This window comes from Panthera leo, chromosome E1, assembly GCF_018350215.1.
Source record: "Panthera leo isolate Ple1 chromosome E1, P.leo_Ple1_pat1.1, whole genome shotgun sequence".
NCBI classification, from domain to species: Eukaryota; Metazoa; Chordata; class Mammalia; order Carnivora; family Felidae; genus Panthera; species Panthera leo.
Window position 1 is genome coordinate 22,491,982 of NC_056692.1, and position 17,172 is coordinate 22,509,153.

The 17,172-nt window shown below is 46.6% G+C and overlaps 1 protein-coding gene across 8 annotated transcripts in view; it reads right to left on the bottom strand.

The window, feature by feature from the left end:
* The window catches only part of RFFL (ring finger and FYVE like domain containing E3 ubiquitin protein ligase), a 66,019-nt gene that overhangs the window by 16,335 nt on the left and 32,512 nt on the right, over positions 1-17,172 (bottom strand). For 4 of the 8 annotated variants that reach the window (XM_042916419.1, XM_042916422.1, XM_042916420.1 and 1 more), the window contains 2 exons: positions 1,589-1,696; positions 1,298-1,485 (listed from right to left, as the gene is read on the bottom strand). In XM_042916419.1, the coding sequence (XP_042772353.1) occupies positions 1,298-1,485; positions 1,589-1,673 (273 nt within the window). In that variant the 5' untranslated portion in view covers positions 1,674-1,696. Of the gene's footprint in view, positions 1-1,297; positions 1,486-1,588; positions 1,697-17,172 lie in introns of those variants that run through there. The other 4 variants (XM_042916424.1, XM_042916425.1, XM_042916426.1 and 1 more) reach the window with 1 other exon arrangement.

Here is a 17,172-nt window from a genome sequence, read left to right on the forward strand (position 1 = left end):
CCTGCAGTGGCCTCTCTGGTGGCATTCTAGCAGTGACCAGGGCGGCCAAGCAAATCACGGCAAAGCTCTGCTGAGGGCCCACCTTTGCTGCAGTGGAGGGTAAGCAAAACACAACCTACGAGGCAAAATGCCAGTCCTCCTCCACCTTATGGGGACAAAAGGGTGGTCAGCGCTACAGGAATTCTCTGACGTGCTGAATGTCTTCTGGGAGGCAGCTTGGGAATTCAAAGAGCTGGGTGTGAATCCTGGCTCTGCCCTCTACTAACCACATGATCTTGGGGCACTACCTAAGTGGAGGGAAAAGATGGAGTCGTTCAATCCCTCTTACGCCATCTGCCAGGAACTTGACAAACAGTCTCCTTCTTAACGGTTAAACTCTAAAGCCTCAGTTTCTCATTTGTAAAATGGGAGTTTCGGGACCCTGAAACCTCTATCACAGAGACACTGCGAGGATGAAATGAAACCAAAACATCCACACAGCTCACAGCAGACCCTGGCATACAGCACGTGGCTTAAAAAGTAGCTCTTCCTCTCAAAGTCCCCATCAGCGCCATTCTAACATCACATCCAGGGCTGCAAACCGCCTGCTCTGCAGAAGAATGCAGGAATTCCCAGGTCAGGGTTCACCTTCAGCCCCGGCCATGCTTGACAGAGGAGAATATGCCGCCACTGAGCCCTAACCAGGGACGCCCGCACCCAGGCACAACTCCCCAGCCACTGGTCTCCCCTGCTGCTTGCTAATCTGGAAAACATGATGACTACCGCGCACGGCCAGTGAAGTCGCTACAGTAAAGGAGCCCCAGTCTTTGTTCTGTCAGGGTCTTGATGTACCTGAGATGTCCTCGGCACTGCAAGTGATAAAAAGAACAAGTTAATCTGCGGCCGGGCTTTTTATGACGACAGCGAATGAAGGGAGTAACACTGAGTGCCTGCTCCGTTCCAAGCATCATGCTGGACGCCCCTGGTGGCCTAACCATTTTATTCTCACAACACTGTCCGATGCGTATGACTATTACACCCCCATTTTAGAGATGGGGGGGAAAGAATCTCCAGAAAAGTTAGGTCATATGGCTTGTAAGCAGCAAAGCTGACATCTGAATTCAGGCCTGTCTGGCTCCAAATCTACGCTGAGATGCTCTGCTTTGGGCTAGTTTTTCTTTAACAATCTTGTGAAGGGATCAGGTGTGGGTTATGGGATCAGGCAACGGCAAGGCGACAGGCATTACGGAGGGGTCGGCAGGCTTGCCCGAGGACCTGAGGCTGTAGCGGCCCAGCGGGCTGTGAAGTCAACACTCACCTTCCTGGCCATGTTCGCGAAGTGGGCCCCGCAAGCCTTGCAGCTTGGTTCCGAGCCTGTAGGGGAGGGGAAGGAGCTGTACCCAGGGTTGGAATAGGCCTGCGTCCTGGCTCCCTGGGGCGGGGGGACCTCCTCAGGCTGTCCATCCAGGCAGAACCAGTTGCAGCAGGTTGCCCACATGATAAAATCTGGTGCGAGGGAGGAAGGGGAAAAGGGTCAGAGTTAAGACACACCTCTACTGCATTCCCCCATTCCCGAGGGCACAAGTGAGCCGGGATACTCAATCCACACCTGCTGCCAGAGTTGAGCGTTGAGGTGAAGACATGTTTTCAGGGGCCGTAGGTTTCTCGCCACCTCCTGCTTCACCAGTGGCCATTGCACACAAGACAGACGCCTGATCTACCAGGACGACACGGACGGCCGAGATGGCACCCTACCTTTGAAAGGTTGCTGAGCTATGTTTTGGTTTAATCTGAGACCTGACTTCAAGTAAAGAACTGCCTTAGCAATCGTAAGTGTCCTAATACCCACTTTATTCAGGAAGATGAATTTGCTCCTAGAGCTCAGATAGATAGAACTTTATCAGGGGCGCCAGTGTGGCTCAGTGAGTTAAGTGTCTGACTCGGATTCAGCTCAGGTCATGATCCCATAGTTTGTGAGTTCAAGCCCCACATCAGGCTCTGTGCGGACAGCTCGGAGCCTGCTTAGGATTCCCTCTCTCCCTCTGCTCCTCCCCCGCTTGCGTTCTCTCTCTCTCTCTCTCTCTCTCTCTCTCTCAAAATAAACAAAAGTTTTTTTTTTAACTTAAAAAAAGAAAGGACTTTATCATACATGCACATGCACACACACAAGTATAATCCCATATTCACAATGACCATGGAGAGGAACTATTATTATTTCCTTCAGAGATGAGGCAACCCAGGCTCAAAGAAGTCAAGGTCACCCAGCTAATATACAGAGAACTGAGATTCTGAAAACCCAGGTCTTCTGACTCTAAACCTAACGTTCTTTTCCTGTACCATGCCACCCACCTTGATTTCCCCTCTGCCAGCCAGCAGAGCAAACTGCTCTGACGTTTGTTCTTCCAGTCCTTCCTAAACCTCTCTCCCAGCAGCTTAAACAGTTTGTTGCACAGACATTCTTACCCTCTATTTTCTGCCACTAAAGCATAAATTCCTTGAGGGCAGGGATGACTTCTTAGTCACGTGTATACTGTATCCTAGCAGTGTCCTGCACACAGAAGACGCTCAACCAATGTTTGTAACCTTGCTGAAGAGGTGCCTCTATGGGTTTATTAAGAAATTCTGGAATATTATTCCCATTTAACATATCAAATAGGGGTGCTCCTTTGTCCAAAGGAGTAGATTTTTTTTTAAGTTTATTTATTTTTGAGAGAAAGAAAGAGTGTAAGTGGGGAAGGGGCAGAGAGAGAGAGAGAGAGAGAGAGACAGAGGGAGAGGGAGAGAGAGAGAGACAGAGGGAGATAGAGAGAGAAAGAGAGAGAATCCCAAGCAGTCTCCACACCACCAGTGCAGAGCCCAATAAGGGGCTCGAACTCACAAATGGCTGGATCGTGACCTGAGCCAAAGTCGGATGGATACTTAACTGATTGAGCCACCCAGGCGCCCCTGATTTTCTTTTTTAATTTTAGAGAGAAAGAGTGAAAGGGAAAGAGAGAGAATCCTAAGTAGGCTCCATGCTCAGCATGATGCAGGGCTCAATCCTACAACCGTGGGATCATGACCTGAACTGAAATCAAGAGTCGGACGCTCAGCCGACTGAGGCACCCAGGCACCCCAAATGCTTTAAGTAGGCTCCACACCCAGCACGGAGCCCAGTGCGGGGTTTGAACTCACAACTGAGATCAAGACCTGAGCTGAGATCAAGTTGCTTAAGCGACTGAGCCACCCAGATGCTTAAGATCACAGAACAAAGAAGATCCAATCCCTCAAATGTCAGAATAACCTAAAGTTGCAAAAGGGTCCCCTGAAATGCCAAGCATTGCCGTGATGAAGTAAGAGTGTGCTTTTCTTAGTACACCAAGGCAGTCAATATGGACATTTTGAGCCTGAACTCTCTGCCTACAGAAATAATAAATGAAACATTTAGTGTTACTACTCAATAATCAGGTCACACAGAAGAATGGTACCTTCTGCTCTGCCTCCTGACTCATGAAAAGTGCCTTTGTAAATCATAGTTCAAACATGTGCTAAGCTGGGAAGTACTAACAGTAAGAAGCCAACTGGTTCAAGCTTGGTCATCTCACAGAGGAAAAGACAGAGGCCCAGCAGGAGGATTCACTTCCTGGTTCACACAGCTATAACCTTAGGTCTCCTGACTACTCTAGGGCCTTCTTAGCTTCTAGCATTTCCCAATACTCCTGATGGAGAATTCATTCCCTTTTGCAGGCATGTCTGATTCACATCCGCCTCCTCCCACCCCCCACCCCCCTCCCTCCCCTGAGAACAGGGACCATGACAGTCAGCCAGTGCCCAGCAGATACATAGCTCAACAAAGACTACAGGATGAATCACACACGGTATTTAAACTTTAACTAATCGCATTCACTCCATTTCCTACACATCAAACACCTTGGTCTCGGCCTAGTACTTGTCCAAGGCCTCTCAGTTCCTAGAAAAGTCTTAACTGCAATGAACAGTTCACATGGAAAAATAAAATGAGAAACAGTTAAATAAATGAGTTCTGTGTTGGCAAGATAATGGCGCTAACAGCAGAGTGGCCCCTCTGAAAGAGGGGCTGTACGATTCTCTCAATCACCTGGACAAGAGCATCTGGGACCATGTGTTGTAATGCAAGGAATGCAGGATCTGGAACCAAAAGACCTGGGCCCAAGCCTTGCTTTACTACACCTGCCTCTAGTAAGTCCTACCTTTCTGTTCTTCCTTTTTCTCACCTGGACATTCTCTGGGCTGAGAGCCACTAAACAAATATCAGTCGTTGCTACGAGCATTATAACAATAGCTCAGCCACGATTTCTCTGGCAAGGTTCAGATTAAAAAGTAAACCTAGAGATTTCCCCCACAATTACCATTGGCTTTCTGGGCTATCCTAAAAAGGGATATGGACATCTGTGACAAAATTAGCAGAAGGGGTCAAGTAACTGAAGGGGGTGGGGGCAAGGCGAGGATCAGCGCAGCCCGGCTGTGGGTGGTCTGCAGCTTTGGTCAGAATCTCCACTCCCCCACGCAACCTTTATGGAAGCCAGTGCCTTGCTGTTTCCAGTGCTAGGCAGGTAAAGGGAGAAATCTGACCCTCGAGGGGCTCACAGTCTGGCAGGGGAACAAGAAATGTAAAAGCAGGGGTGCCTGGCTGGATCAGTCAGTAGAGCACATGACTCTTGATCTCTGGGTGGTGAATCCGAGCTCCATGTTGGGTGTAGAGATTACTTAAAATCTTTTTAAAAAGATAGAAAGAAATGTAAAGCCAAAGCTAGAAATTTCAGGGTGCTCAGTGCTTTAACAGAGGTTCCTACAGCATACGGGAGGCTACAAAGATACAATCAACTCCCCAGGGGTGGAGGGATGACCAGAGAAGACTTCTCCAGTGAGACGCCACACATATCCTGCTGTTAGAGTAACTGGCCCAGAGTAAAAAGAATTTGCAAGAAAGAGCAAACTGCATGCAACATGGCATTAAAGAAACCACAAAATGGGGGTGCCTGGGTGGCTCAGTCTGTTAAGCATCCGACTTCAGCTCAGGTCGTGATCTCATAATTTGTAAGTTCAAGCCCCGCTTGAAATGGGCAAGCTGTGCTGATGGCTCGGAGACTGGAACCTGCTTCAGATTCTGTATCTCCCTCTCTCTCTTTGCCCCTTCCCCGCTCGTGCCGTCTCTCTCTCTGTCTCTCAAAAATAAACAAACATTAAACATTTGTTTTAAATTAAAAAAATACAAAAAGAAACTACAAAATGTTCAGTAGGGTCAAGAGTAAGGGTGGGGTGTGCAGCAGGCAAACGAGCAGCCACTAAAGAAGGAATCTGGACTTTATCCTGCAAGTAATGGAACACGGTGAGGGGTTCAGGCAAGCAGGTTTTCTAATCTTATTTACATTTTAGAGTGGGCACTCTGCCGGTAAGCAGCCTGGGGAACAAGCCTGCAAGGGGAAGGCTAGGAGCAGGATGCTGCTATAGTATAGTCAAGACACGAGGACACGGGCCTAAGAGAAAGGCAGACAGATCTCTGATGAACTCGTGGGATGCGTCAGTGAACAGAAGCAGTGGGAGAATGGGGAGAGAAAGCAGTCTTGGACGAATCCTGGGGGTCTCTGTGAAAAAAAACAACAGGACACGGTAGAATCCTTAACTGTAATGAGGGACAAGGCCCTCAGGAGGAGGCATGTGTCTGTGTGAAGGCAGGGGGCAGTTAAGACAAGTGGGGTTTTGTACCCAGGGGACTTGCTGATGGACACAGCACACAGGAGCACAGTCCTGGTTGAGGAGGAAGGTCTGGGAATCCTCAGCCTGCTGGAAGCATGACAAGCCAGAACGGGGCAGAAGACTGAATTAGACAGTGGGGGGTCAGAGAGGGTGGCCAGGGAGTGCCCCGGGGAAGACCCGACCTAAAGGGCTAGTGGAGGAAAACCATCACAACAGTGGAAGGAAGAATGCTCAAAGGTGGGTGATCTGGGGGCACCTGGATGGCTCAGTCGGTTAAATGGCTGACTTTAGCTCAGGTCATGATCTCACGGTTCACGAGTTAGAGCCCCGCGTTGGGCTCTGTGCTGACAGCTCAGAGCCTGGAGCCTGCTTCGGATTCTGTGTTTCTGTCTCTCCCTGACCATCCCCTGCTCACGCTCTGTCTCTCTCTCTCTCTCAAAAATAAATTTAAAAAAACAAACAAAAAACCAAAACTAAACAAAACAAACAAATAAAAACAAAGGGGGGGGACCTGGGAGAGGGTTGTGTTTCAGGAAGAAATGATCGATGCTGTCAAATGACCCGGAGAGTAGAACGCATGGAATACAAAATGTCCAATGGACCCAGGCCCCAGTTTCAAGAAAACGTGAATGTGTTCTTCATCCGAGCAGTTAAGGAAGAGAGACCTGATGGCTAACCACAGGTCAGACGTGAGGAAGAGCCAGGCCCTAAGGATTAACTATTCTCTGAAGAAACTTCTGGCCATGAAGGGAAGAGAGAAGGCCAGAGCTAAAGAGGATACAGGTTACTAACACAAGACAGAGAAATGCAGAGACTGCAGGAGACCCCCAAAGAGGAAGAGGTTACAGGGGAAGGGAAGCTGGCAACACAAGGTGGGAGTCAGGGCCAGGAGGAGAAAGAAAGACTGGGGGTGGGCGGGGAGGAGAAAGGTCACCTCTTTCACCAGAGACTGGAAGCAAGGGGAGACAGATGTCACCAAAGATAAGCTGCCAGCAGACAAAGGTGAACGGATGAAGTAAAAAGACAGGGGGGGGGGGGGTGTTAACCACAAGAAGAAAACAAACTTTTCCTTCGCACAAGGAATCTGCACGTTGCAATTTTTTCTGAGAGCCAAGGACTTTGCCACACGATGGGTAGGCCCGCACAGCAAGGCGTGATCAACAGGAAAACAGCCAGAAGGCCAGCCAGCTGTAGAGTGTTTAAATTCCTGTGCTTTCCCAAGCACTTAGGGAGCACCAGCGCCGTGCTGGGCACTGGGAATACCAAAAGTGAGGTCGACTAGGTCCTTGCCCCCAGGGGACTCTGGGCCCAATGAGGCACAACTATACAGCTCAACTCGGCCATCCTGACAGAAGAGCTAAGAAAGGTCTTCCTCAGTCGAGAACCAAGACAATCTATCTTCCACGGTGGTATTTTCATTCTCTCAACTTTGGTTCTAATCTTAGCTGCCTCCTCTGAAGAGCTGTGAAAGAAAAGCCATCAGCCTATCCAAGTATGTGGCCTGGCTCAGGAGGTCTTGGCTCTGGGAGAAGACTTGAAGATTGCCTCTGGGTTCTTCCCCCGGCCCCATGTGCAGGTGGAGAACGGAGTCTTATCCCGGGCATATGAGTACGTGGGGACGGGACTATTACAGAAAGGGCTGGGGCGGGGGGAGGTCTCCAGTGCTGAAGTAGCTAACAGAACAGGGTCACCAATGTCAGGAGACCAGGCTTTTACTCTGTTTGACATATAATTAAAATACCATTTCCTAATGTGGCCAGTTAAAAGTACTCTCTTGCCAAACCGGAAAATACGAAGCCTAAATTACAACCGTATTCAGGATTACCTCAGGGAGTGAAAGGAAAGCGTTTGTAGTTTTAACATTGCCATACAAACCAAACGCTTTTCTCTTGGCAATATTTTTTCATCCCTCAGCCCTAAACAGACACACACACACTTGGCATCTGATCGTGTTACCAAAGGGCTGGAAGTGGAACCAACCGTGGGCGTATAACGAATTTTGCCCATGGCGCCATCATGAGAAAGTTCCCTTTCTGATCTGCAAATCTCCTGATCTTGAAAGAAAATGATCAAATCTTCTTTGAGGGTTTGAAAATTCCTTCCCCGATTCCCCTCACCCTCTTCGGAAAAGACGGACTTGGCGATTTAATCCCCAAATACAGTCTCTGACCAGGGTCCCAGGGAGCTTGTTTGAAGCCTGCGAGGCTCTCTCCTCTCCCGCTCTGCAGGACCGGGAGGAAGACGGGAGGTGTAAGGCCAAGATGAGCAAGAAAACTTGCTCCTCCCTGTGGAGGAACCCTGCGGGTCCGGGGCCGAGAAGGCTAGTCAGCACGTGGGAGTGTGTCAGCTTGACAAGTATGCTGGCATTTCTTGAGAGACTAAGCTCTGCTGAACAGGAAAATTACAGTTTTAATAACAGGGTTAAGATAAATGATCTATCCCAGGTAGGCTGAGTACAGTTGTAGTTAGAGGCAAGAAGGGAGATAATGTGATTTCTCCCCATTAAGTCCTAGAATCCTAAGTAATTTTAAAACAGTCACTTCTGCACTCGTTCACCTGCCCAAGGCAAATAATTTTAAGCAGATCAGTGGTTGTCATGGGCTTTACCGAGGAGGAGGGAAGGGTCAGAATGGACCCATGGAGTAGAAGGGTCAGAATGTCAGTGCCCTAGTAAAATAAGTGCTAGTTTGCAATGTGACTCCAAACCACCTTGCTAACCTCCAAAATCTAAGGCAGTAAAGTCAAGTCCCCAAGGTTCTCATCCAATCTGTTCTGATTTTAATTAACTGCTCTGTGTGCCAAGGTACTTCTGCAACAACGGGCTTTACATAGATGCAACATCCTGGAATTAACATACTTATGGTGAACCACTGTGTAAGATTTCACAAAAATCCTTTTTAGAAAACCTAATTACAATGCCCACAATCCTCAAAGAAGTACCTTTCTGACAGGGCAAATCAGAAAGTGGCTACGAAGCAAGCCTTCAAGAATGTCTGCAGTTCCATGAGGGAGGTTTGCCTATTGTCACTACCATATTCCTGGAATTGTTAAAAGCAGCTAGGCTGTAAGTGCATTAGGAAAACTATCCCACGTTATGGATCATTAATACAGAATAAGTTTTGCTTCATCTTGTATATTATCCTTAAAAAGCAATTAAAGTACAATTGCAATGACTTTGAAAGGAAATGCTATGAAAGCCTATCAATATGGCTTAGCTATGCCTCTTTGAAATAACTGATAAGTAATTACATGTTTTCAGAAGTAGTGAAGAAAGTAGTCATTCTCCACTCGAAGAATACTTCTGATCTGTCAGGCACGGACTACCTAGTGCTTTATCATGTGATCCTCACAATTCTGACAAGGCAAATTAGATTAGTGCATCCCATTTACAGGTGAGAAAACCAAGGTTCAGAGAAGTTAACTTGCTAAAGTTCATAGCTAGAGGGTAGTAAAGCCAAGATGTGAAACTAAATTGCTTATACCATGAAGCCCGTGCTCTGCAGGCTGCAAGAAGGAGTCCTGATTCCATAGTCCATCAATCAGTCAAATAATAATAAAATCAGCCTAGGGCGCCTGGGTGGCACAGTTAAGCATCTGATTCTTGACCTCGGCTCAGGGCATGACCTCATAGTTCATGAGTTCGAGCCCACACAGGGCTCTGTGCCGACGATGCAGCCTGCTTGGGATTCTCTCTCCCTCTCTCTCTGCCCGTCCCTTGCTCGATTGCTCTCAAAAATAAATAAATAAACCTTAAAAAAAAAAAATTCTCCCAATACTCAGCTCACTTCATCAACTTCACTCTTTAAACCCTCCAGTCTCGCTTGAACCACTCCACCTAATCTCTTCTTCTCAAGGTCACCAAGGAATCCCAAGTGGCCAGATCCAAGTGACACTTCTCTGTCTTCCTCTTAACCTCCTGGCAGAGCCAGACACAAGTGACCCTTGCCTCCTCCTTGAAACACTCTCCACAACTCCGTGCCCTTGGTTTGCCTCCCAGCTCAAAGCCTATCTGCTGCTCTCTCCCCTCCCTCTGCTCTTCAATGTTGGGAGCCCCTAGGCTGTCTTTGGCACCCTCTCCATCCATAGTCTCCCAAGAGGAGCCCTGTCGGGTGACTTTGGATACTGTTTTTAAGCTGAAGATTCATAAATTCCTATCTCCATCTCCCCTGTCACCACCCCCCTTCCCCCCTCTCCCCCCCAATATGGCAGAGATCTCAACCGCCATCTCTGATCTATTATGCACACGGCACACTTCCCTCCTTAGACGTTGAATCTGCTGTTTGCTTCTGGAAGAGTCCTGCCTGGACTCTTCTCCCCAGGATATCACATACCTGGCTCCCTCCTGCCATTCACTCTTCAGTTTCAATGTCATTTTCTAGTCTCATGCCTAACAGCATGAACTGGTATTACTGGCTTACTTGTTAACTGCTTTTCTAACTAGAATTTTTAAAATTCTAGGCAGGGATTTTACGCACTACTGTAATTCCAGAGTCTAGAAGGGCTTCTTGGGTAGAAGAACTGATCCTAACTAGCTTCCCAGCTTCTGTTCTTGCCTCTCTCCAATTCTTTCTCCCCAACACACACACACACACACACACACACACACACACACACACACACACAGGCTCTTGAACAGAGTCCCACTGCATTTCAGAAGGAAAACTCAACTCCTTGCACGGTTAAAAGACCCTGCATGTGCCACCAGTCCACTTCTCTGATTCGTGTCATGCTGCTTTTCTCCCTGCTCGCTAAGCTTCAAGCCATGGTGGCCTTTAGGAGGTCAAGCACACGGCTCCATCCTGCCTCCAGGTCTCTGCTTGTTCTCCCTGCCTGGGTTGTTCCTCCTCATCTTTCAGGATGTAACCCGGACACCACCGATTGAGAGGAGTCCTCCTCAGTCACACTGCCTCTCTCTCACTGCCCTTAGTTTCCTTCCTGAGCACTGCCGTAATCTGCAATTATAAAGCTTTGTTTACAGCTGATCTACCCACAGACTGGAAACTCCAAGGCCAGGAACCCCACCTGTCCTCACTTTTTTATCCACATCTAGCACCATGCCACTTTGCAGCAGGCACCCAAATAATTGGTGGAATGAACAAACAGAGGTCAGAAGAACGTTCAAGTATTTTATCAATACAGCCAATGAGGCAAGTACTAGTTATCTCTCCTTAGGGCCCAAAGCATTTTGTCAATATTTATAGTGACATAAAGGGACTATGAAAAAAAAGCCCTTTATCAAAAACAAAGGGTAGCTAACCTTGGACAGGTGACTTAAGCTTTTTGAGTCTGTTTTCTCACCTCTATAAAAAGGATAATCCCTGCGTTGGGAGGTAACTGTAGGGATGAAAAATAATATTCAGAAAGTGCCTAACCCACAGTAAGTGATCACTGATCAATAAATAACGTGCTAAAAGAAATTATCATTTAACTTTAAGTTACAATTCTAAAATGGCAACAGCCTAGATGTTTAACAGTGACTATGGGCCAGAAAGCCCCATACGTCTCATGCTTTTTCTCTCTGGTGCCCCAAAGCTTGAGTCTCCTACCACCTAAGGGACTGGGTTAGGTGGGGCTCCAGCACAGCTGATCACACCACCCACACGATAAAGAATCCTTATCTTGAGAACTCACCTGAAATTTACAATCATCTCTCAACTTGGAAGGCTGCTCACTTCTAAAGTTTGAAAAGAAACTTGAAATCCCTCAAAACTATTTAATTTAAAACCCAAACTCAAAGTCACAACTTGAATTTTCCAGCAAACCTGCCTAAGGTAACCACCCTGGCTGGGGAAGGTTTAAAGGGCTGGCGACAGACAACACCATGAGCATGAAACAGGGCCACTGTTGCATCTGTGAGTAAGCAACCCACAAGTGCACCATATTACACACTGGTCTCACTTGCTGGGCGTGGGAGAGTGAAGCATGTTCTCTGTGATACGGACATTATTTCTGAGATATTTACTTTAGGATAAAGAATTCAGAACACCTAAGTCACAGAGAAGACAAGTATATTATGGAACTCTAACACCCAAGGCCTGAATCAGATCAGCAGCCCTGGTAAAGTGGTGTCTGGGCTGGGCATAAACAAGGGATCTGTCACAAGGCTGGAACACAGCAGACGAAAACATTTCCAAAGGCTTTAAATCCTAATAGACATTGTCCATCCTCCCAAGCAGTCCTTAGGATGTGGGGAGTGGATAATGCATATTTCCTAGCTAGGCATTTCATTTGGGGGCTAAATTTTTAGAAAATACAAGAGTTAAAAAAAAAAATTCTCGGGGCACCTGGGTGGCTCAAGTCGGTTGAGCATTCATTCCACCTCAGCTCAGGTCATGATCTCAGGGTTCGTGGGTTCGAGCCCCACGTCAGGCTTTGAGCTGAAAGCGCAGAGCCTGCTTCAGATTCTCTCTCCCTCTCCCCTGTTCGCTCGCACTCTCTCTCAAAAACAAAAAAAGGGGAAAAAAAATTCCCAACTACATCTTACTCTGGTTTTAGCTTCAGTCAGACGTGACCTTAAATCCAACTCTAACAAGGAGTAACGGAATGAGCTTGAGAAAGTGGGCTCTCTGAGCTTCGGTGGAACAGGAATAAACTTGCCTGTACCTCGCAAGCTGGACACAGAGTAGGTGCTCAGTATAAAGAGGGAGCGTACTTTACGAGCTAATTTTTAGTCTTACAAAAAGAGCAGAAGATGGTACTAGACATTCAGTAAATGGCTGGCCTTATAATAAGGCATGGGGCTAAGGAGGATTCAATGTTTGCCTCTCTCCAAACCAGCTCCCAGGGCCCCTATTCATTCTGAGATGTCAGACTTCAAAGATACTAGGACTCCTATGTCCTCCAGTTCCCAAGTTCTACTTTAATATAAAGGATCAAAGCTCTAGGTGAGAGAAAGAATTTCCTGTGCTGTTATTTCAGGGGTAGACAAGGGGAAAATAGGAGGTATTTAGACTCAGGGGTTCAGAAATCCCTTCTCAGATGATCCTAGAAAACAGTATTTTTTTCAGGAAAAGTCAAAACACTACAAAACACCTGAGTTGTTTTGTCGGCATCTGTTGTCTCATTTAATACAATAATCCTGCAAACATCGAAATTACAATGTTCTTTTTGTAAATCAAGAGGCTGGGCCCTTCGGGTTGGGTCATACAGCTAGGGGTGATTAATTTGTGGCCCTACAGAAAGAGGGCGATGCTTTCACCACCCACAACTCCCTCCCCACAGCACTACTAACAGAGCCTGTGTGCTGGAGAGCAAGGTAAATGAGTTGACCATAGGAGAGGCAGTGGAAACCACCTACCCGCCGAGCCAACCTTTCAACACTTGAGGACCTTATAAAAGGGATGGCAGACAAACCATCTCCGGGAATACAGAATTTTAATTTATACATCCAGTAGGCCATCTGCATTTCCGACCCACTACAACTTTGGGGTACTGATGCTATGAACAGACCCCCAACTTTCTAAAGATAGAGAGCCCTTAATCAATATTTAAGATGTTTCGGTTTCCATCCTTGCCCACCTTGGTTCCAGCTGAGGAGGGGTTTTTCAGTTCATTGTCTCAACTACCTAATGCTCTATTTTAATGCTCCTTTTAATAAGTGTTTTCACTGGTACCCATTAAATAATAATGAAAGCAAATCCTTAGCAATCAGGGCCTCGCTCTCCTTGCTCTTAGCTCCAGCTACCCTGCTATTCCGTCGACCCCTCAAAGACCAAGCTAATGTGGGTTTTCAGGAACCTCCCTCACGCTATACCCTCGACCTTGACCTCTTCATGCAGCATTTACTTCCTCAGGAAAACCTCCTCTGACCCTGTCTGTGCTCCCACAGCATCTCGTACACCTCCCGAGAACTTTAATTCATTCACCTGACTGTCTGCTTAGCGCTACTTTCTGCAGAGCTCTCTTCCAGGTGCTGGGGACTCCAAGAGGAACAAAACCAGGCAAGGTCCCTTCACCACATGGTGATTACATTCTGAGGGGATGAGCATTCTAGCAGCACTGCATTTAATCAATTGGCTAACAATTTGTGTAATTTTTTTTTTCAAGTATTCTTCTCCCATGGTTAAGGAGTGAAACAGGAAAAGAGTCTACTTTACAGCTTAATTCCCAGCCTTAGTGCCAGGTAAACGTGATCACCAGGTATTTGTTGAAGTCTTATTAATGATAACAGCAACAGAGCTTTAAAGAGAGAGAGAGAGAGAGAGAGAGAGAGAGAGAGAAATTCATGCTTGAAAACTCTACAATCCTGATTACAGGGTGATGAGCAAATTAAGGGTTTTAAACCCAAATGACCATAGCAGTATGTTAAGGGAAAGGCTTAATAGGTACATGCCTACCTCACACTTGCTGAGGATTAAGTTTTTAAAGTGTCTGCTAAGAATGGTAACAGACTGAGTTTCTAGAAGTAACAGACACATGTTAAAACTGCCAGTTACGATAGCATTAGAAAGCCAGAAAACCTCGAGGATGAACAGGATCGGCACGTCCATCCCCTCCCTGCATCGAAAGGCACAGAAGCCTTCAGTGACCTCCCAGCGGCTTCGGTTGGAAATAAATAGCACAGTGATAAGAACTGCAGAGAGCACAAATTAAAGTGAAATCAACACATGGAGAAGAGAAACAACAGAGAAAAGCAATGCTAGACAATCAAAGAGACTCTACCAGATCCACCCAGGTCTAAGCAGAGCTTTGCCAGTCGCTACCGATGTGCGCAGCTCGAGCCAGAGGAGGGAGAAGCAGGACACAAGGACACAAGGAACCACGGCAGAGGGTCTTGGAACACAAAGCGTTAAAATGACAGCATGAAGAAGGGGAAAGGAGGGAGGTTTCACTTTTCGCTAGTAATACATGAGCTCTTTTCCTGAAGTGATAACTGTTGTAAACAAGTGAAAAACATACACAATAATCCAAGTTATAAATGTTCTTGAAAACTCCCTCGTTTCAACTAGTCTATGACAAATACTTGCAGAGGGACCTCAGCATCTGCTGCGAAGTTCAGGGAAAAGTAATTCTAACCAATGGCCTTGTGCCAAAATCTCACCCTCGGGGTCTGACCAATTAAATGGCTGCTTCTTAGTGTGGCGTTCAGGAGAGATGACAGATTGAACACTGCAGCAGAGAAACCTACACATTTAATTTCAGCCCAGGCATTTTGCCCCAAAGGGCGAGTCAATCAGGAAAGAAAGCAGTTCAGAGGAGTCTTCAAACAAGCTGAAAACAGAATAAATGGACCTGTGGTTTAATTACCACAGGATCCTTCTTCCATCAAAACTGATGACAGAGCTCATCAAGAATAAAGAGATTCTGATCCCTCTGAACTCTCCTGCAGAAAACAGGATTTACCAGAAAGGCTATTCTGGACCCAAGAAGTTGTTCTCCTGAGCTACTATCACGGTGACGGGACTACTGAGTCACCAGGATAAGGAAGCCAGGGATTCACTGAGAGGGTTTCTGCCACATGCAATGCCCTGGGGAAAGGCAGCGCTTCAGGGCGTGAATTCTGTCTAGGGTCAAAATGACCCTGTCTGCCTTTCCAAAGTGGACAGCACAAAACTGCGGCTAAAAGTACAGTGGCGTGAACTCAACTGAGGACTCTAGCCCCTGGTGTTATTTAATCCCCTTAAACGTTATTTTTCTCAAAAACAACAGAGCTTGCTACGTTGAAAGGATAATTGAAAGGATTAAAATAATGCAGGTCAAGCATGTACTCCAGAGCCTAGCACAGAACGGTACTCAGTAAAAGCTGGCTACAAGTAACTTAAAGAAAAGCTGTTTTAAGGTTCTTTAAAGGGACAAAATTTACCTGCTCTATCCTCTATCTGCTTTTTTCAAGACCTGCTAATACCTTTCTTTCATCAGGCAAAGTCTAGTTTTCTAATGATCCTCCAAGAACTAAATCACTCAGGCCCCTCCCACCAGCTCTTAACTTTATAATCCCTGAAGGGGCAGAGGGGGTCTGGAGGTGGTTTTCCCTTCACGCAGCCCAGCCTGCTACACTTCGTCCCAAGTCCACCGCTTTGCCAACAAGTTTGCCAATTTTCCCACGGCTCAGTTACTGGAGACTCTCCCTCAGCTCAACCCTTCTGTCCACCTGATGCAGAGGACTGAGCACACACACACCTCTGGCCCCCACCTGGTGCCCCATAACTGCATGTGCTGCGCTGAAGTCTGATGGGAGTTTGTGATAAACCCAGGATAAATTCAGACTAACCACCCCCTTCCTCCCACAGACCTTTGGCTTGGTTTGATGTTTGATCTCAATCTAGAAATTATGCTGACTCTCTGAAATGTTTTCTGCTCTTGCCAGGATGTGATATGTCCACTATCTCTCCCAAGAGGCAGAAATGGAGATTTCTAGTTCACCTCATACCACAAAGAAATCCTTCATGTTCTTGGTAAGAACACCTGTGCTTAACCTGGTCTTCGGGTTTTATTCTTTGCCTGTATATCCCACAATGAAGTGCAAACTGGCTCATATTTACCACTCCTTGCGAGAGTCAAGAAAAGAGACACCTGTGCTGATATCGGTCTATCATAATACTGATACTGTAATGCTATTCTCATTGATGCCAACATGTGCCACTTTACCCATCTGCTCCTGGAATTACAAAGTGGAACGACAGGGGTGCCTGGGTGGCTCAGTCAGTTGAGCACCCAACTCTTGGTTTCAGCTCAGGCCGTGATCTCACGGTTCGTGAGTTTGAGCCCCGCATAGGGCTCTAAATGCAGCCTGCTTGGGATTCTCTCTCCCTCTCTGCCACTACCCCCTCCCCAACCCCCTGGCCACATTCACGTGCACAAGTGCACACTCCCTCTCTCAAAATAAATAAATACTTAAAAACAAGAAAAGTGGAAGGATAGTCTGCAATGTGGCAAGGATGTGGATTGCACAAAAAACATTACCCAGACTTGTACCTGCTCCATATTCATTAGTTTATGGTTTGAGACCACCAGAATGGACCTGTTCTGAAATAGCTCAAGTGGTTATGATAATCCACAAAGATCCCAAGATTACTTCCCAAAGGGAATTATTCTATAGACCATCCAGTTCCCTAACGAACGTAATAAAGCAGATTTCAGCAGTGGGAAGCAATGAGGAATGAGAAGGGGTTTATCAAATAGAGGTTCCTAAGATTGTTTACCAGCTGAGTGACCTCCCCAACAAGCAAACTGCTTATTTAATCTCTTCTCCAGAAACATGCCTACAGGGGTAAAACAGTTCAGCAGTTAGCTTTAGATCCAGCCTCCAACATTCAAGGAAATTTTCAATTCAAAGACTAAAAAGGCCTGGGGGTAATTTGTAAACTACCACACTTAGGAAGCACTCAAAAGGTGTGCTAGAAATCCTGGAATCCAACAAAAGGAACCTGTAATTTACAAGGCTGGGGAATTATAGGCTAAGATTTTCTACTGTTATTAAGAAATAAATAGCCAAGCACAGCTTGGATCGCTCATCTACCAAAAGTAACACATCAGCAG